The following is a 20,731-nucleotide window of genomic DNA, read 5'->3' as shown; positions in this document are numbered from 1 at the left end:
TAAGTCAAAGTCATTTATAAAAGTCCAGAAGAAAGTGATTGGGTCTCAGAAAAATGAGGCCAGCAGCTAATACAAAATAAAGCAACCCACTTCCACAGAAAGAAGCAACCCATTTTCGTAGACAGTCAAAAGCATGTGAAAGTGGTGTTATTTTAGTGCAGCTGCTGTGCTTAAGAACCATATCTTAATCTGTCTTCCATAACTTGCTGCTTTAGATATACCCCTGGGTGCCTCGGGCTATATGTAGCCTAGAAGCCATCAGTCAAGAATAAAAGGTGCAAAACTGGTATTATTACATGTTTGTTAGGGGGTTTTGCCTGGTCTTGAGCGTTAGAGAAAATAGCAGAAGGACAGCAACACTCTTAAGTCCAGGCTTTTACCTGCTGTGCTTAGGGAATTTTCAAAAGGCCAATCAGACTGCCTTCAGAACTACTTTGGGCTGTCCAAGCAGCACAGTAAGATTAAGTGCCTGGCCTAGTACCCTTCTGTTCCATGCCACTAGAAGGGATGAGGTGGTGTCTCTTTCTGTCTTACTCATAGATGGGGAGATGGCATGTTTTATGTTTTCTTCCTTTTGTTCCCTATCTTTTCCACCTCCTGTTTGTGAGTGTTCAGAGGTCAGAGATTCAACTGTTAAGAGAGAGAGCCTGAAACTTATGTAAGGTAACGCTGACTTTTAAAAACCAAAGCAAAAATTGAATGTTTTAGAAGACAGAGGCGTAATTAATATTAAAAGTTACACAGCTATTGAAAAAACACATCCCAAGTTGCAGTTTAATCAGGTGAAAGAGGCTACAACAATCATCAGATATCTTTTTAATCATACCAATAATCACCCACTCTACACAAAATAGCACAATATCAGGGTCATTGGGTCATCAGGGATATTTGCTCTCTAGTTAGGGGAATATGATCAATTCAGTCCATCATCTACCTATAGTTCTGGAAAGCAAATAGGCAACTACAAATTCACCTAATGTAGGTAAAAATTTAATGAAGGATTGATCATTGATCACTCAGCAAATCTGATGTAAAAGCACCACCGAGTTAAGAAGCCTTTGTCCATAGTTTTGTGGATGTTGGAGTGGTATTTGACTTCATCAGTGGATAAAAAAGTATGACTCGTGTTCCATCTGAACATTACTGAGTAGCAGAAGGTTTTTTATTGTTTTGTCCTTTAGACAAGTGTAATATGCAAAATGCTAGAAATAATTACATTTTGTTTAAAAGTTGAAAAGATCCACCTGAAGTGTAAGTTTAGCCAAGGCCACAAACTTATGTGAGTTTCAAATGCATGTAGTACTTACCATGCCAAAGCCTCTCAAGGCTTTTTATAGATGATCTACTATAGAGAGTAAATGAATGAAAACAAGCAAATCTTTGGCTTGAGAGGCAACTGCTGAAATACTCAGCAACAAAAGCAGCAGAGACAGAATGTGAAAAAATGTGTATGAAAGTGAAAGAATGAAACAAGGTCAATAAAGAGTACCTAAGGCACCTTGTTTAATAATCATCTTTGCTACACTCCTTAAGACCTCCAAATAACATATAAAGCTGTAAATGCTAAGGAATGTGAAGATGAAACAACTGAGGAGATTGAAGATGAAAGAGCAGAGGACAAAATACATTACTCTTATTCGTAGTTAAAATTCCCATGATCAAAGGATGTGAATAAATATATTCTTTTAAGTGATAATGAAGTAAAGGGAAGAATCAGAGCTAGGACAATGAATGAAAGGAGGAACCAGTACCATTAAGAGTAAGTTCATTTGATATTCATGAATTGCAAGTCAAAGTGAAGTAGAAAAGAAGGCTGGAGATTGGGATATTTCCTCTATTGTCTAGTGCATTTCTCAGTCTCAAGTACTATAGGGAGGGGGGAAATATTCCCCTTAATTTAAAAAAACAAAAAATAGGAGAGTCCAGTCCCTACTTGCTTTAGGAATATGCACTGTAGAGCAGGAACTGCAAACCTGTCCTTGCATAAAAAAAAATAAAAAGCAAAGGAGAATTTTAAAGAGGCCTGGGAATTCTGTTTATTCTAAAATAAATAAATTACTGCCTTAGTTGAGACTTTCATCAAATGCAGTATGTAGTGGACTGGTACTATAAGCTACATCTGATGACAAACAGGTTAAGTCTTGGTTTGGCCATTCCTCTCTGCAAATCAATACCAATTAAAAAAAAAAGAGCAGAGAAGAATTCTATTACTACTCTGGCTCAGTACAAGATGGTTTGTTAAAGTGAGTCAGATCTATTGAGTTGGCTTCCTTTTCTTATAGTTGAAAATAGAGCATATAATTAAAGCTCTGTTTGACATAACTGTTTTTCTACAAGTTTGATAATCTGGGTGCAAGATGTTCAGTCAGCTTCCAAATTTGTGTTCCTTCCCTACTGCCAGCCAGAGGGAAATTTATCCTTTCACATGCTTTTCAAGAAAAAAAGCCAAAAAAACCTCTATCTATCTCAGTCTCTGGCCTTATTTGAATACTAATTCCTCTATACACACCTGAAAGTTTCCATGAGAGATTGAAAGGAGAAGTTGCTGAGAAATCTGTAGGTATCCAAATGTGTACAGCAGAGTAGGAAGTCAGGTCAGCTGAATGCTTCCGGAGACAGAGATACTTCTAAGGGGTGGTTTTTTCCACATAGTTTTTGGACTATCAAACTAAAGTCTGCAATAGCCAGAAGCCTGCTTACATTTTAATGCATATTAATTAAAAACTGTACAACAGCATTTAGTGTTCATGACGATGATTGTTACGCTTTTGGCATTTTTAGGAAAGCACATCAAGCTTTAAAGTAGAATAAGACTACTGTCTTTCAGTACCTAGACTTTGTGCTCATGAAGTACAAAAAACCACAGACATTTTCCTCATTGTCTGCTTTTGCCTTGTGTTCTCCCCTCAGGTATGGCCCATTTCCTGTTCCCTCGGAGCTACCTTTGGCTATATGGCTGGTCTGATTATTGCACCTCTGTGGATACACTGGAACCGGAAGCAGCTTACATACAAAAGCAGATAACTGGAGCAAAAAGAGACAAGGTATTTCTTTGTGCAGATTTCATACAGACTGTGCAAAAGTTGGGGTTTTTTTAATATATATATATATATATATATATAGTAAAAGCAGAAGACTGTCCAAATTCAGTTAGAGTATTTCAGGCCAAGCATCTCCACTCAGTAAGATCACATAGATGCCATTTCAGCATGGTGCAATTTTTGCTTCCTCTAGACTGTGTAACCCTGAGAGATTGTACCTTCCAGTCTAAATAAAATATTTGTAACAAATGTGGTGTCTTCTTATTACAAGTCCATTGAGTTTGGTTTTATTCCTCTGGATTTCACTGGTTGTAGAAGGCAGAAACGTAGGTTTAACTTTCAAACCTGGAACAAATTCACTATGTACTTAATGCATTGTATTTAAAATCAGTAGAATTTCACAGTAAGCCTGGCCATTGTCAAATGTCTCTCACGTGATCAAACAGCAGTTTATGCATCTTGAGCCTATTCTCTTCTTCACTGTGTGTTTCTTTGGAGTTAGAATGGCTATAATAGCTTCATCAAAAACAGTCTTCAGTCCTTTCTGTGTTAAAGCTGAACACTCCACGTAACAGTAGGCTCCTATCTGTCAAGAAAATAAGTTAATTCAATAGCAGTATGTCTCAGCTGTTCAGTTCCATCTGGGCATTTCTGCTTCCTCCCCCACCCCAAAGCAACATTACAATGTTTGGCTGCAATCTAAAAAAAGTTATCTGAATGTGCACCCCCCCGTAGGAGAAAATTATGTTTGTCTTCTGTCCAAAGATCTGGAAGGTATTTAAGTTGGTTGGTTTCTGTGGGAAAGAAGTTCTTTAGATTGGCAGTGGAGGCCTAAGATATGGTTGATAGTTAAAGAGCAAGAAATAATTACTCATTTTTGTTTCAAAAATAAAGGCTCTGTAAGTGTCCTGATGAGCCTTATCCACACAGTAGTTACAGTGGTAGTATCACATTCTCAAAATATGTCTAAAAGATGCATCCAACATTTTGCTTGAGCGGGAGAGGTCCCTTCCAACCTCAACCAGTCTGTGGATTTTAATTATCTTTGAGTAATACTTATATAGCTTTTACAATTGTCTACACTGAAAATTAGAACTATTACTGATAAGAAAGTGTAATTACATAGGTCTACTCATTAATGTAAGTAAGTGTTGGTAACTGGTAAGCAGTCACAAGATTTCACATGTGGACTGCTAAAAAATATGCAAAAAGTGGTAAAGGAAGACAAATTCAAGTAGAAATAGGGGTGTTTTGTTGTTATTCTGTGTTATTTGGTTTCATTTAGAAGTATCCAGTTTACCTCTTTTGCTAACTTCTGTCCTTGCTCCACAGATACGGGCTTCTCTTTCATATCATTCAGTCTTGCCAGAGTTTTTGGGTCATCACGGAGATCAATCTAGCAAGAAAGATTGAAGTCATGCTGGAATGCTTTCTCTAAACAAAAGTCAGCAGGCAATATGATAACCTCTTTTTAAAGGAGAATCATTCAATGGAATATTATCTCTATAAAAATGGAATCATGTCATGATTCAGATTGTGGACCCTTCCTGATTCAAGAGCCCTCAATTTAAGTTGTGAACCTTTAATCTAGAAGGAAGAAACATTTATTCTGTAATTCAGCACTTCAATTAGATGTGATCATCTTAGAATACCAAATGCAGTGGCAGAAAGATTAACCCATAGGTAACACCAACATGTGGGTCACTTCATAAATGAAGCCCAGTGCACTGCCCACAAGAAGCAAGAGAAAACTGTCTCATGTCTCCCCTTTTCCTTTGCTTCAGCAAATACTGCATGTGACTAATAGTTGTAAACCCAAGTAATTCCAGTATCATGGGCATGAGCAGACAATTTTATTCAATAAGTCCTGTGACTTTTTAGAAAGTCACGTGGAGACATGCAGCCCATCTTGCCACCGTGTTTACAATGGACATTTTGGTTTTTTAACAAAATGGAGATAGCTCATTGGAGAGCAACACGTATCTGTGTTTTTCTGCCACCTGTAAGGGTTGTTCCTCCAGAGGCAGAAGGAGGTGCTGCTCAGGTCCTGTTGGGCCTCAACTTCCAGCCCAGAGAAAAGGCACCATACAACGATCCTAATTGTTTAAATAAAAGTAGAACAGAACCAAATATACCTGTGTTCCTACTAGTAAAAAGGGAACATTAGGTGCATATTCCTTCAACTCTGGTACCCACTCTTCCTTCACGTTTTGAAATGAAGCAGGGTTTACCACTGAGAAGCAGATAAGGAAGACATCGGTCATAGGGTAAGATAAAGGTCTCAGACGATCATAGTCTTCCTAAGGAAGAAAAATTCTGTTATCTGCAATATTAAATTGTTGCCTGTATTTTAACAGTCATATTCAGAAACTGTATTTGTATTTCATGAAGGCTCTTGAGGCAGACTTTCTGAATGTTTAAAACTATTCCAAGTTAGTTAGTGTCACTGTTGGAGCAAAATTTATATATAAAGATAACTATATGTGAATATAAATATTTTGAAAAATGTGTTAATACTGATAGAAACTTACTTCTCTGTGAGAATATACAGAAGATTACCATTCAAAAAGTTTTCACTTCAGGAAAAAAAACAAAAGGCTTATGGTTCAAACATCCTTGCAGATCAAAGATTAGTATTTGTAGAGAAATGAGCAGGTGTGACTGCTGTAGAGTCATCCAGGTTATACAAAGCTAGACTAGATTAAGGCTGTTCGATGCACTTAAATGTTCTATTTTGGATCATACACAGAGGTGATCTTTAAAGCCCTCCATAAAATTTTGTTTCTTAGAAACCTTACAGTCCTGTTCCTAGTGTTCAGGGCAGTAGGAAGGATCAGAAGGGACCTCTTTTGTCTAGACTGTGCTTTCTACTAGCAAGCCCAGCAAAGGATCAGATAGAACAGAAATTCAGAATCAAGAACACTATGGAATATTAATGCCTTTGTTTATTTATTTGTTGGGAGTGTGGGAGAGGAGTTAGTGTGAAAAAATTATTTAGGACATTTAGAGCCCCAGCATTTAAAATCAGAAGTCCTAGTGCCAGGGTATACAATACTGTGGCAAGACAAGTACCTAGGAGCATTGCCCCTCTAGTAAATCAGAGTTCTCTCTCTAGCAAGGGAGAAAATGGATTTTTGCCCCATATTTTAGCTAACAGTCAGAGGGAACATGCCCCAGCTTCTCTCTGCAAGGCTTCCTTTGGTCTTTGGCAGTGAACCAATGCCTTACCATTCCTGCTATAGAATTTTGGTGGTTTTTGCAACATAGATAACTAAGACTGAGGCCAAGCATTGCAGAGACACTAACAAATGCTGGAGTTATACCTTCCACAGTAAACATCAGTTTATTAGTGCTGCTGCAGCAGTTTCCCTCTTTCCCGTGTAAACTCCCCATCTTAATTAAATCTCACAAATATTGCAATGATTCATTCATTAAACATAGGGACAGAAATGTAATTCAAGTCCATGTTTGAAATGAGACAGAAAATTAAATTTTTGTTTCCTTGGGAACAGCCACATTACCAGATTATTAACCTATAATCACACCCTCAGAAACGTCCTTCATTGATTGGTTAGATTTAAACATGGTCACTAGAATTTCAGAAAAACTGTGAGAACATCCTCAGGACAGTTTCTGCTTAGCTCATTTTTCCATTTGGAAGTCAGCAGCTGTGGGAAGAGAGCTGTTATTCTCATGAACTGGAGGAGAAACAAGCACAGGCAGAAATTCTGCAGTAGCAAGGAGGTGATAATTCCTTGTCATATTCTTGTGCCATTTTGTGTATCCACTCTAGTTTTGTAAACAGGCTTGTCAATTAGCTAGAGCATGCTTAATTGTTGACATGGCTTCCCAATTTCACAGCCACAGAAACTGACACCACTTTGAAGCTACAACATTTCTCAGGCCTTTTCCCTGCCAGTGTCAGGCTCTTTCCCTGATTCAGAAGAAAGAAACAGTGACCATGTCTCTTCCAAATCTGTGGACATTCATCATAGAAAGCAGAAATAACTTCAAAACCCCAACACAGGAAGTTGAAACTCTTTTAACATTCAGTTAGTTTTTTTAGGTATGTATTTTATGTTTCACTTCTACTACTGAATATAGCTAGATCCTGCTCAGGGTTGCACTCTGTTTTCTGGGGTGGAGATTAAAATCCTAAAAGAAGCTTCTCAACTACCAATTACTCTGTTCCCTGGAGTACAAAATCTGCATGAAAGAACACACAGTGGACCCATCAGTTCCTCTGAAATTCAGCTCTAAATCATATGTGGGGTATTAGTGAATAAGTTGTATTTTTAAAAAATCTAAAAGCTGTAATTTGTTCCTACCACCAAAGAGCTGCCATCCCTATACTCTACATTTTCTAAAAATCTGTCTGGATTAGGATAATATCCAGGAATGCTTTCTCCATTCCAGCATTTAGTGCAGGAATACTGCCTGCACTAAATGCTGGAATGGAGAAAGCATTTCACTCTCACCAGAAATTACTGTTAGTCCATTAACCTTAAAATAGTTCTTTAGTTAATCCATTTCAAATTACAGATGGACCTTTTATTCATAGCAAATATGAATCATTTTCTTAAAGCCAGTCTCGGGTCTGAATTCCTTTCCTGCTCCTGCATTTGTTTGTGTGCCTTTTGATTTATACCCTGTCTCACTTGCACTGGGCCAGCTGTGGGCAAGTGTAATGAAGAGTTAAACAGAAGGCAAGTACAATGTGATTGGATATATCATGTACCACAGCCAAAGATGTGTGCGCTATTTGCTGCAGTGGCTTCACTGCATTTAAGCTTCCTTAAATTATCAGAGAATTTGGCTATACCCACCAGCCCTGCTGCTTGAAACATGACAGTGCTCCTAGGCTCTCCTTTAAACCTTGAACATCAGGTGTGCATTGATACTAATAGTGGCAGTAGTCCTAACAAAGCCTCCCACCACATGATTGGGCTGGTCCTGAGTCCTCCTGGGAGAAACCCTGCTTAAATTTTGCCAGCATCTAGTAGGCCATCTGCGTTTAAAGACTTCTTCTGCCTCCCAACAGCCCCCTCAGAAACAGCAATAAAACCTGTAAACCTTCTCTGATGTATGATGGGCTAGTACAACTGCTACAATTGGTAGAAGAGTCTGAAATACCAAATTAATTTAGACTGAATGTTAAAAAAGCCTGGAAAAATCTTCTTGCTTCAACTATAATGTATTTCCTGAATCTAGTGTAAAGGAAATAAATGTGGTTTATTCTAAAATGAATTGCAACAGCAAAATTGATTATACTAGCCAGTCAACATAAATTCCAATTTGAGTGCATGTACATACCACACTATACAGCAATTAGACTAATTTGACAATCTGATTGGGGGAGGCACTGCATATATATTTAGACTTTAAAAATATTTAAGGATATTAGCAAGAATATTTTAAGAATGTGAATAAGATGGGCAAGAAGGCCCCTAAGGATTGAAATAGTCAGTATAAGTCTCAAAAACTTGAGGCTATAATAGTGAAACAGCTCATTCTCCAGCATACCCTAGAGTTTAAAAAAAAATTGTTTGCTGAAGCAGGTGAATACAGAAAAGATGAGGGCTGTAGTAACTTCAAACAAAACTGGACACAAGAATGTTGACTTAATTAATGTTCTGTGGAGCTGTGATCCCTCTAAAAGACATGACACTGCAGCAGGGCTGTTCATAATTTCCCTAGTATCCCTGTGGAATCCCAGGACAGCTGCCAGTACACAACAGACATAAAGAAGAAAATGAGATGAAGAAGCTAAGGACTTGGCTTCTCATGTACAGAAGGGGGTTTTGTTTTTAAAGTGGAGAATGGAAATTCAGGCTTTAAAGTTGCCGTGTCTTCTTATGGTAGGCTGAAGGTATGTCTAGCATTGCCTTTATCATGGTTCCTTAAAATCTATCCTTTAGGTCTCCTTTTCCATGTTATAGTATCTAATAATCTGCCTGAGATTTTCTGCTGCCTTGTATTTGAATACGTTTTTTGGATGGTGAAGAGGATTTGCTCTAACATGTCCAAAATCTGGCTATTTCCAACATTTACCTGTCCAGAAACAGAGGTCTTGAGAAACTTTTTGTATGCAGACTGAAGAATGGTACTGCAGCATTATAATATTCTTCATTTCCTGAGTTTGCTCAGACCAAAAGCAGAACACAATGTCCCATTTGTCCCGTTTCAAGTCATGCACTTGATTTTGAACTGATACTTTTGCCCAGTTCTATGGATATCAGCTGAGACACAGCTAAAGAAAAGAAACTGTATTCTGAATTCTGCCACTGACACAGTATGTAGTCCTGAGCAAATCATTATCCTCTCTCTGTTTGCATCCTCCCATCTGTAGGGGTTTGCTAGCTTAATAATGCATTAGTCTTTGCAAAGCACTCCAAAAGCCTTTGATGTACACAGCTTATGTGCAGTGGGATATTTAAAAAAAAATAATAAACTCAGACAAAGTGGAGTATAAAAATTTCTGGACAACCTTCTTGACCCACAAAAAGCACTTTCCTTATATTTATTAGAACACTGAGGTGTGAGGCACAGACATACAGAGGTTCTGTACTTAGAAACCTTGTAGCTCCCCCAGTTTATGGTATCACGCTCCTCCCAGCTCAGATTGAAGTGATGGACACAGAGACAGAGTCTGTCTGCAGAGATGCCCCTCTGTTAGCAGTGTGAGACCACAGCAGGCCTCCTGCTCATCTGGAATGGTATTAGATGGCTGCTCCGGAGAGATGAAAGGCAATTAGTCCTTTGCAGCCAATACCTTCCCAAGCCTTGACCAAGACCTTTGAGGAAGTCCAGGTCTCTCAGATCTGCCATTGCAAGTCGTGATTACAATGCTAACCTAGATCTGTCTGGTTGGTTTTTATTTCTTTGCTAGTGTTTTTAAGAAAATAGGAGAAAGCAAATTATGGTATATCATTAACACTGACACAAGGGCCTAGGATGTGTCATGTTTTAATCCACACTCAGTGTCTGACAGAAGCAAAGTAATGAATTATTTCATGTCTTTTGCAGTTTAGGAATGAAATTTTTACAATGCATCTTCAGTTGTCATACTGACATATCCTTGATAAACCTATTTCTGTTCCAAGAGGTATAAAGTGGATGAGTGGAAACAAAATAAAGCTTGCACCACTGGAAGAAAAACCGGAGCTCAAAACCTCTGTGTTTGTGATCTCTGTGTTAGCAACCATCTGTTGCTTTCACAGCTTACAACAGCAATCGTAAGGAGAGGTTCTCACTCCCAACCATCTGTTTTTAGAGGGGAAGCCAAAAATAGACATCAGGCAGGGTTGCTAGAGGAATCCAACCTTCATGCAGCAAAGGGTAATCACTACTGCTCAGAGGGTGCAGTGAGGCAGAGTTTTGCAGAGTAAAATCCCTGGTAAAAGTCTGTTTTAACCACTTCACAGTAACAAGAGTGAGAAGTCCTCTCTCATTATGAATTGCCATATTTCAGTTTTTGAAATGCATTTCAAACCTGTCCTTCAAGACTGCATTTTTCAGTTTTCCTCCCTGAAAATAAGTTTCTGTTTCATGTAATATTTTGGAAAGCATAACAAGTAAACCATAATGACTGATGTACATAAATGTGGACTTAGTAACAACGCACAGCTACCTCTGGACATCTCACCATCTCCCCCAAATTATTTGGAATTAAAGGCTGATCTGCAGCTTTGTCATAAGCACCAGGCAAAGCCTCTATGGAAAGGTTTTGAAAGCAACTGCTTACTGCAAAAGTACACCAGGAAACAGACTTCACTGCGCTGAATCACCCTGTGGTTTCTGATTCTACAAGACACTTGGTGGGGGAGGAGAGCGAGGGAAGTGGCCTGTACTGCCCCATGCCAAGCATAAATTGCTTCCCTGGCTAAAAAACGCTCTTCAGAATTTTCAGGCTGGGCTGTGTAGCACTGTAACCCTTTGCAAGGAAGGAGGGTGGAGTGTCCCTCAGGATGCTGGTTTCCTGGCACTGCCGCTCACAAGGCACCACTAGTGCAGGACCATTTGGCATAAAGCTGCAGTTTGGACTGGCAGTGCATTGTTATAAAACGTCTGCTTAGCCAGTTCCACAACCCAAGCTCTGCTGCGCTGATGACTGCATTTGATTTTTCAGTTGCCTACATCTGTAGCCCCAAGCTTTTGAACATGCAAAACAAGAAAGATGCTGTGATTATTCCCTGGCTGCAGGGGAAAAGTGCACTACAGACCCTCTGTCTTTTCACAGGCTTCTGAGGATGCAGCTTGCATTGCTAAAGAAAGAAGAATTGTCCTGTTGTGGTTTGTTAGCACAGGTTTCCCAGAGAGTGCAAAAAGCTGTTGGTTTGGGCCCAGCATCTATTTTTAATTTATAGAAAAGGCTGCAAGTATGCAGAGTAAGTGCTCTTCCATTGTATTCTAAAAATGAAGTAAACTGATCTAAATCCATTTCTGAATTCCTGTGAGGAGGACTGTTCAAAGGACATATGAATTATACATTGAAAAAGCCCAGGGTTTGTGAATTACCTTTTTTTTTAAATTACAAAACTTTCCTCCTGGCATATTTGAGAACTGGGCAGCAGCTTACATCTCTGAAAAGCTTTTCTGGATAGACACAAATAACTAGCTGGAAGAAGGAGCCTAGTTAATATGGATTTTAGATCATTAGAGACAGGAAGGACAGCATATTTCTTTGATTATAAGCAAAATTGCTTTTAAGTGATCAGATTTGATCCTAGCCTTAATATGGGATTCAGTACTGTTCAAATGCTACATCTTGCCATGTGGTGATGCTAAACTACTTTCCTAGATGGTCTCAATAGCACACTCCCTTCTGTCCATCACCATGAGAATTTCAACTTGCTGGTTGGTTTTCTAAAAGTGAAAGTCCCTGAATTTTCTCTATAGGGCTTATTATTTTAGCATCTGTATCAACAGAACAGGTATTCAGCTGACTGCAGGCACAGTTTCACTTGAACACCTTCACTCAAACCTGTTGTCTACCCACTATGAGCTCCTAAAAAATGGCAGAGTAGCTGGCATGGACAAACCCTTTCGCTCCTTGCCCATAAGAAATCTCAGTCCTGCTCTGCATTTCTTTCCCACTGTCAGTGACTTTATGAACAGCATTTTTCCCTCACTGGATTTCCATTTTCCCCAGGAAAGGAATTCACCCCAGTTGTGTCTGCAGCCATGACCAATCAGGATTTTCCATTATTTCAAATAAATAAAGATACAGCAAATAAAGATACAGCAAATAAAGATACAGCAAATAAAGTTAAAAAACAAAATGCACCCTGACACAGGAGATCCGGACAGATCCACAGGAGATCCTCTGCAGAACCTGCTCTTTGGAAAGATAGGTTCTCTGACTTTATTTTCACAGAAGAATATGACATGTTGTCACAAGCAAAACAGCCTACAGAGTAGAGTTGGTTTAATACAGTTATCCATATAGTATCAGATATGTCTTTTAATTTGCTACCTGTATAAAGACTGATCAGACAAACAAGACTGATCAGTTAGGTGTCCCATTCCCTTTCACCTTTTACAAATAAAACCCAAAAGCACATTCTTCAGTCCAGTGTTGAGGAATACATAGAAGATTACAGCTTTGCTGCCTCCTCAAGATTAGCTCCCATCACACAACTCAGGAGAGTGCCAGGGCCATCATGTGCACCTTGAATGAACACATCACAGTGAAAGAGTTTCTGGAATGAAAGGAGTTCCTAAGTCTTCTGCACATTTTTTTATATCAAATTCATTTGCTAGGGCTAACAGCTCCCACTGAAGATGAGAACATCAGCAGATGTCAAGGCAATTGAAAGAAAAACCGCAGGCAGTTTTTCTTAGGTGAGGAGGTTTTAAGCCATCTCACTGCCTGTGGCTGGCCTATCTGCTGATCATAACTAAAGACACATCCCAGGTCACACCTGGCATTCATCCCTTCTTGACTCCAACACTGAATCCCAACTGGAAACCTCACCAACAAGGAAATAGCACTAAGTCCTGATCCTAATGATGATCTTAAAGTGTTCATCTAATTTAGAGCACAAGCTGCCTGAGGTACTCTGAATCTGTGTTTTATTCATGTGGAGCAATATACTCACCTAGGATGCTGACAGATGTTGCTTTGCTCTGGAGAATAATGCTGCCACCTGCATTTTTATGTGCACACCAGCGAGTGCCTGGCATAGCAAAGAATTATTGCACACGTGCCACAGCACAGATGCAGCATGGAGCAGGATTAAAACAGACTGGGGACAGTAACTGTAAAGTGTCAAATGACACAACCTCTTCAGAACTGCTGAAAGTGTCACGTAGCACTCACATTTTTCTTAACACAACTCACCCAATCACCAATTCAAACAAATAGGCTGCTTATGAAACCACAGAACAGAGCAGTAAAAAGACACAGTTCTTCTCCTCTGTGTCCTTATTTTGCATTTTTTCTCATTAAGGGAGGAGCAATTTTGTTAGAAATGCGAGTGCTCATTTGGAGGCTTAAAAAAAAGTCCTGAAGTTCTGCCCCAAAGCATCCATTTATGAGATGCTGAAGTTTATAATTCACAATAGAACTGCAGGATTTTGAATCAGTGTGCTTTATATTATTTCTTAATTACCAGGTTCCTAGAGTCTCTATAAAGAAAAAGCACATCCTTTTCACCTTTAAATGAACAATTAATTTCTAGTACCCCACATATACAGATAAAGGTTGATACATGAAGATAGATGAAAGCCAAAGATTTAAAGAAAATCCACATGCAGCAAAGGGCAAAACCATTTTAATTTCCTAGATTTTTGGGTAGTGCTGTATGTGGGTAGGAAGAGCTGGCTCATCATTTTGAATGCCCAGGGCTAACAAATCCTTGCTGAAGCAGGTTTTACATCCACTTTGTCCATGTGTTCTTAATAAAGGAACTGAAATCAGCAGTAGGGTGCCAGCTAACACAGAGCTTTGGATTAGACCCTATCACACCCTTTTACATTGCAGGTCCGTGCTATGGAGACAGTACTGCATCTAATTGTGTTTACTTTCTTTTAAGATGTAGTTTGGAGGCTGAATCAGGAGTTAGGCTGTAAATGAAAACTGCGTTTTTTTATACTTCTCCTATTTACCAAAATATGGCGAGTTCTTTGTAAAGAAAACAGATTTCAATGGAGAAGTCTTGAGTATGGACCTGACAAAAATTCCCAGGGTCTCATATGTTCTCCATGAGAAAAACTCCACGAGTCATGCTACCTTACCCAGTTGTCCCATTCCATCACTCCTGCCTCCTGCAGCACAGCTGTAGATTATATGATACTCAGCTGAGTCCAGGTGCACACACCATCTTAAAATGAACTTGGGAAGTAAGAGGATATTCAATAACATTGTGCTGGAAGAGCAGTAACTATTTGTATTTAGTGTTGCCTTTTTAGCTGGTCATGTTTAGAAAGCATTGTAAGATGTCACTGTGCCTCAAAGAAATTAAAAATTAGTAAAATTCAGGCAGCTCTCTGTCAAAAACTAAAGGATATCTACTGACTCTTAACCTGGGAAAAAAGGGCTTTTTACTTGACCATGTAATCAGTGTTTAGCAAGGGTCCATCCTAGGTCAGTAGTCTTCATAAAAATGTGCTTTTAATATATCAAAAGCTGAAGTTTCAGAGAACCTGTCAAACTTGGTTTGCTTTCTGTTCTTTATTTTGGTCTGCCATTAACTTGCTGTTAAAGTGGCAAAGATATTCTGGATCTACATTTTCAAATGCATCCCTTAGATTTGGTTTGAACCTAACTCAGTGTCACAATTCAGAAGTACTGCAGGGCTTTGGCACTCTGAAAATGAAATGTAACTGTCTTGAGTTTCCAACATCTATCTAGTGGATGCTTCTGGGAACCCAGAACACCATCTCCCATTCTGCAACTCCCCATCTGCTGATAACAGTGCTTACCTATCCTTCTAGGAAAGCTGCCGTGCTTTCAAAGCATGAGTCACAGCTCACGAAGAGGCATTTAGATGCAGGCTTTGCACTGAGAGTATTATTGTTGCAAGGCCATTTTTAATAACCAATCTGAAGGTATAAGTCCTTTTCCTTTTAAAGAGAAAGCCTGTCTTTGCTTAAACCCTTATCTAGAGAGCTCTAAACACAGAGATTGTTAGCTCAGGCACTTCACCTCCTCTTACACTGAAAAACTTAAATTCCAAAGGGAGAAACTAGGCATGTTTTTATTTTATCTGCATACATCCAGTTGTTAAATCTACGTGGCTGGCAACATCCTGAGGCACAGAGCAGCTTCAGCGGAGGCTGAGCTATTCATAGGCCAGCACGCTGGGCTGGGAGTGAGCTCATGAGCTCACAGCTCCCTCCCCAGTGCCAGCTGCCAGCTCGGCTGGGACATGTAAAGGGAGCGAGGCAAAATGCATGTGGGAGGAGGGAGGCACAGAGGGGGCAGAAAGAGGACAGGATGTTAGTTGCTAACATTTCACGTTTAGATCTGCCAAAATCATGTTGGAGGTCTCGGTGTTTACACCTCTGCAGTAAAGGGTGGCAGGCTTTGCATTGTGTGAGACTGCTTCACTCCAGGCTGACATTTGCAGCTACGGCTGCCTGGTAGGGGCAACTCAGAAGGAGCAGTGTGCTCTGAGGAGGGACATTTCTATGTCACAACAGACCAGCAGCTGCCTCTCTTCTCAGTAAGATACTGGCGTGGCACCTAGGGCTAGACCAGGGCTTACTTACCAAAGCCAAGACAAAGAGCCAGCAAGGAGTATAAAGATTACTGCTATTTATTTATAGCAACTACCACAGGTTTGGGAACTATCCATTTTAAAACCCACCTCACATGCAGACACCTTCACATTTATAACCATCTGTTTTTACACCTCTCCTTAATGCAGACACTCATCTCCCTAATAACTGAGTTAGCTTTATACACTTCAGCAGTCTGACCAACTGAAATATAAAATTCCTTTAGCGTCAGAGATTCTGTTACAACCAAAAAATCAGTTTATATGAATTAAGGTGGCTGTGGCTGTAACCAGTGTGACCATCTGAGCTGAGATGTGCAAAGAAGTGGCTTGTTCTGTGCTTGTGAATACCATGTTTTCTGGTACTGTTGTGGGGACAGGTGAGAAAGCACCAAGAGCTTCATTTTATCAGACTCTCACTTAGGGTGTTTAAGGCAGAGATATAAAAGCAGAGAGCCAAGGAACACAGTTCACTCAGCTTTGTCTGACCAGGCCCCTCTAGTATCAACAGTAAGTGATGCTGAGGGATATAAATGTTATTATGAGGCACTGCAGTGTAGTGCCTCATAATTCACCATAGCCTGCTCTGCCCAGCTGCTGGCTTGGTGCCAAGTCTGTACCAAACACTCATGCCATGCCTCAGCATCTCTTCCCAGAGCAACACAAGCAGTACAGGCTCTGCTACTGCAGCCTCCCCCATACTTCCTCTAGATCCCAACCATCCTTTACAGCAAAGACACAGGAGCAGAGCAGGGCTTCCCCCTGTATGTGGTCAACACACACTGGAAGAAAGGGACACTATGAATTAAAATCCTACAGCAAAAGGAACCAGCAGAAGGATAGACTCCAACTGTAATTTTAAACAACAGCCTTGAATATAGAACAAAATCCCCAACTCCTGTGTGTCCTACCACTTATTCTGACCACCTGGGACATGGCAAAGGGACATGTGGCACCTCTTTGTTAGTGCTTAGGACATTCCTCCAAAAATGTTAACATCTTGAGAGCTGGCAGTATTACTTCTGATATCTTGGAAGAGCAAAATGATAATCACTTGCCAGTAGTTCAAAACCTCTCCAACATGGTGATCTTAATAGACCCCTGATGAAGCCATGGTTCTCTTCCCAAACTGATTTTGCTATGCACCCCTGTTCAATGAAGAGCAGGATTGACACACAGTCTCCCAGAAGAGGCTGCTGCAAAGCCAGAGGCCTCCAAACATCAGCATCACAAGCACCTCATGTTTAAACTTCAGTGTTTTGATGTGTCTTCAGTGTAGGTAGGTCCCACAGCTCTCATCTTCTGGGGAAACCAAGACCTGCTCTAAACCCACCCAGTGCATGCTAAAAGGAGCTGCTAGCTCCACTTCTGGGAGGAATGGCACTGAATTCCCACCCACCTCCCTCATATGGGAGGCTGCCTCCACAGCTGCAAACCCAAATGGGTCTCTGTGCCTCCACAGCCCAGCAGCTGTACTGGCTATTTTCTGCTGAGCCAGGGCCTCAGTATTTTCAGACAGAGAAAAGCCTTCTTGAACTCACAAACACTCAAAGGCCTGTGTGTAAACTGAACTTTGTGAACCACTAGTGGCATTTTTCCTTGCTATATATATTACCAGAGGAAAAATGGGATTTTAATAGGTTTGTTTTCAATCTACTTTAAACTCATGAAGATATGAGGCCTTATGTCATCCTTATAGTTACTACATGTGATCCTGTGCATGTTGTGAAGAAGCAAGCTAGAAAGGAGTACTGGATGAACTCAAAAGCTTGCAACTCCTCTGCCAAAGCAAAGTCTGTCACAAGTTGCTAAATACATAACCACGCAAGTTAAAGAGACCCACACACTGATAAGTCAGTATTTCAGGGTGATGAGCCTGTTGTGTACCAGCTATGAATCAAAATCTTGTCTTTAATCTTTCTTCTGCTAACAGCTTTCTGCATGGATTTGGAGTAACTTTCATTAACCCCTTTCACTCCTCTTCCCCCTGAATTGAGATCTGTAGATTGGACCGACTTACTTTGTCCAGGGCTGGAAGTATAAACCTGCTGATGATTGTGAACTGCTTAGATACCACAGTGATCACATACAGTCAAGTTTCATAAAACTATACTATCAGGCCAGTATTTTACAGTAAAATTATTTGGGAGTGACAGAATTAGAGACAAAAGCACAGATGTATGCTGGCATAGAAATCCCAGCTTTGGGCAGCAATGTACTCAATCCATACAGAAATCTGGAAGCAGGCATGGTACCAGGTACAGCATGCTGTTTCCCCAACACAGAGAAGACATCATCAACTCATGTATTTTCTGCTCTTTACTATATAAATTTAAGTTTTAATGTAAGCTTTCTATTATTGTGTACCTTTGGGAAGACAGGCTTGTCAGCTGCTCTGACAAAGCAGCTTTTAACTGAATGAAGTGGCTGGACTGGCATCTTGATACAGACTCCCTTCTTTAGTTGTACTGGAGGCTGGGATGGGGCTCCTGTGGGCAGTCTCTGACATACACCTGTTCCCCAAATGTGCTGAAGTGGAATGGGGATAGTGGTAAAGACTTTATTAGTACCACAGGTCTGACTAAAAGAGGAGTTTTGCCAAGACCAGATATATCTGTAAAGGTAGCCTCATTAAAACACCCAGTGTCAACTGAGGGTCCTTTGAATCAGGCCAACAAGATCTATTTCTAGGTGCCTCAAAAACTGCCCTGGAATTCAAAATGAAGATTTCAGCTTTTCAAAAATTGGGGAAAAAACCTTACCTCAACTTTCTCTATATACAGTTTCACACTGAAAAGTTTTTCTTAGTGTAACAACACCCTAATTTGCTGTTTGTTGTAAACTGGCCAGTTTACCCTACTGACTTTTGAGGAGACCAAAGGTCACCTGTGTTGGCAGTCAGCACATTCAGGCAGAGTGGGATACCACAAAGCCATCTTAGTTGAGGTTACACAGAGCTAACACATACTCACATTTATAGCAACAAGCCCAGAACAAGCACCCCCAAATTAACCGTGCATATGTACAGAAGTGCTAGGCTCACTTTCACACTTTCCAATGCTCACTATAAAAAAAAAAAAAAAGTTGCACACTAACCAAATGCTTTGTCTGAGCACTAGATCCTCACTTTGCAACCTACTTAAGCAACATTTTAAAGCCGTATTCTGAACTAATTATTATTCAAAACCAGGACTATGATAGTAGTAAGAAATGCACTTAGCTGGTATAAATTTGACTAGCTTGTGTTTATATCAGGGAGATGACAAGCATGAAGTCAGTCTTTGTGGGAAGAGTCTCATCCTTCAGGGTATCAGCTTTCTGGAAATGGCGCTGTTTCCTACAATTCTCATGGAATTAATTTTTTTACTGATTTCAGGCCTAACAAAGATATAAAACTGGTTAAATGTTGATTCCCTAGCTCAAGGCTATATACAGATCTAAAAAGGTACACTAATTCAGGCAGCAGTTGTTCAATTAAGTATAGGAACAACATGGTTAAAAATTACAGCTTCAGTCTATGCGACTTCAGTGAGATTGTCTTACGAGTTGCTCTTTACAACAAGGAAGCATGTCTGAGGTCATGTGAGACCAAAGCACATGCTCACACTGCAAGAAGAAGTTTAATATAGGGAATACACAACTTTAGAGAAACCCATGCTGCGTTTCTGTATATGCCCTGCACCTCCTGGGGTCAGGCTCTTCACAAACAGTTTCAAATAAGCCAGAAAGTACTCTAACCCTAGAGACCGTCCTTGGCTCGTGGCTGGTGCCATGCAAGTTAAGCTAAGGAAGAGCTGATTTGAATCATGAAGCCCTTTCGAAACCACTTGACCAGTGACCCTTCCAAACAGCCAGTATTTTATCCATCATTAAAGTTACTTAAGAGCCATGCTGACATCACAGCATCTTTCATTACAACTGGCTGTAATGATCTTCACCAAATCAATCACTTGAGTTGACTGGGACAGCAAAAGAAACCCAGGTTATCTCAAAGGAAGTGGCTGAGAATTACATGTTGTTATTTTCCACCTTTAGTTCGAGCAACTCTTTGTAGCTATTTGAGTGCTGTAAAACCACAACCAAAGCAAGCTGCGGCAGCCTAGCTCTCCATCCGACCCGAGGCGGCTGAGGCAGTGTGTGCCTTCTGCGCTGAACGGGGCACATTTCCCACGCCGAAAGCCGGCGGGAGGGTCGGCACCCCGAGGAAGGGGGTCTGGCCGGCGGCGATACCCGGCCCGGAGCGCTGCCCTGCAGGCGCCGGGCATCCCCCCACCCCAGCGCCGGGCGATGCCGTGGCGCCTCGGCCTCAGCACCGCTAAAAATAAAGCCCATCTCCGCCTGCCCGCCCTCGGGAATCGAGGTTGGATCGATGGCTTTCTTTCAAAGCTGGATTTTATCAATCGCCCCCCACCCCCGCCAACCCTCCTCTGAACCGCCCAGCCCGGACCACAGCCCTGCGAATAACTTCAGCGCCGGGATCGCCGGCGGACGGGGGGACGGGGCCGGGATCCGCGGGCAGCGCTCGGCACTCACCTGGCCGGCGGTGTCGTACAGCCCCAGCAGGTACTGCTTGCCCCCGACGGTAACGCTGACTGCGAGGGGGGAAAAACACAGCGGGTGAGGGGGGGCAAGCCCGGCCGACCCCTCTGTCGGCCCCCCCGGCAGGGCAAGGCCAGGGGATGGAGGGAGAAGGGACGGGAGAGAGCGGCTGCCGCCCCCGGCAGTAGCGGGACCCCCCGCCCGCTCACCTGCGTAGTGGTCGAAGACGGTGGGCACGTACTCCTCGGGGAAGGCGTCGTTGGCGTAGCTCATCAGCAGGCACGTCTTGCCCACGGCGCCGTCCCCCACCACCACGCACTTCAGCATGACCGCCGCGCTGCCATGGGCCATGGCCGGAGCCCGCCCTCATGGCCCCGCGGGCGCGCCCCGCCGAGCCGGGCCCCTCGGCATCGCCGCCGCCGCCGCCGC

General features: G+C 41.4%; 2 protein-coding genes across 4 annotated transcripts in view; one reads left to right on the top strand and one right to left on the bottom strand.

Moving 5' to 3' along the window:
* PIGF (phosphatidylinositol glycan anchor biosynthesis class F) overlaps positions 1-4,569 on the top strand; it is a 20,136-nt gene extending 15,567 nt beyond the window's left edge. Inside the window, exons 5-6 of one of the 2 annotated variants that reach the window (XM_009091282.4) lie at positions 2,911-3,044; positions 4,374-4,569. In XM_009091282.4, the coding sequence (XP_009089530.3) occupies positions 2,911-3,024 (114 nt within the window). In that variant the 3' untranslated portion in view covers positions 3,025-3,044; positions 4,374-4,569. Of the gene's footprint in view, positions 1-2,910; positions 3,427-4,373 lie in introns of those variants that run through there. The other variant, XM_050972711.1, reaches the window with a different exon arrangement.
* Positions 3,106-20,731, bottom strand: RHOQ (ras homolog family member Q). 2 transcript variants are annotated; one of them, XM_030235947.2, is made up of 5 exons: positions 20,512-20,731; positions 20,297-20,355; positions 5,177-5,341; positions 4,342-4,437; positions 3,106-3,623 (listed from the first exon to the last, which is right to left on the bottom strand). In XM_030235947.2, exons 1-5 carry the CDS (start codon positions 20,651-20,653, stop codon positions 3,591-3,593), a joined length of 495 nt encoding a protein of 164 aa, XP_030091807.1. In that variant the 5' UTR covers positions 20,654-20,731; the 3' UTR covers positions 3,106-3,590. The 2 variants fall into 2 exon arrangements, with proteins under 2 accessions (XP_030091807.1, XP_030091806.1); XM_030235946.2 differs by having other exon boundaries at positions 3,106-3,627; positions 20,512-20,726.

The sequence above is a fragment of the Serinus canaria genome, chromosome 3, assembly GCF_022539315.1.
Source record: "Serinus canaria isolate serCan28SL12 chromosome 3, serCan2020, whole genome shotgun sequence".
NCBI classification, from domain to species: Eukaryota; Metazoa; Chordata; class Aves; order Passeriformes; family Fringillidae; genus Serinus; species Serinus canaria.
This window is presented reverse-complemented; position numbering and strand designations above follow the sequence as displayed.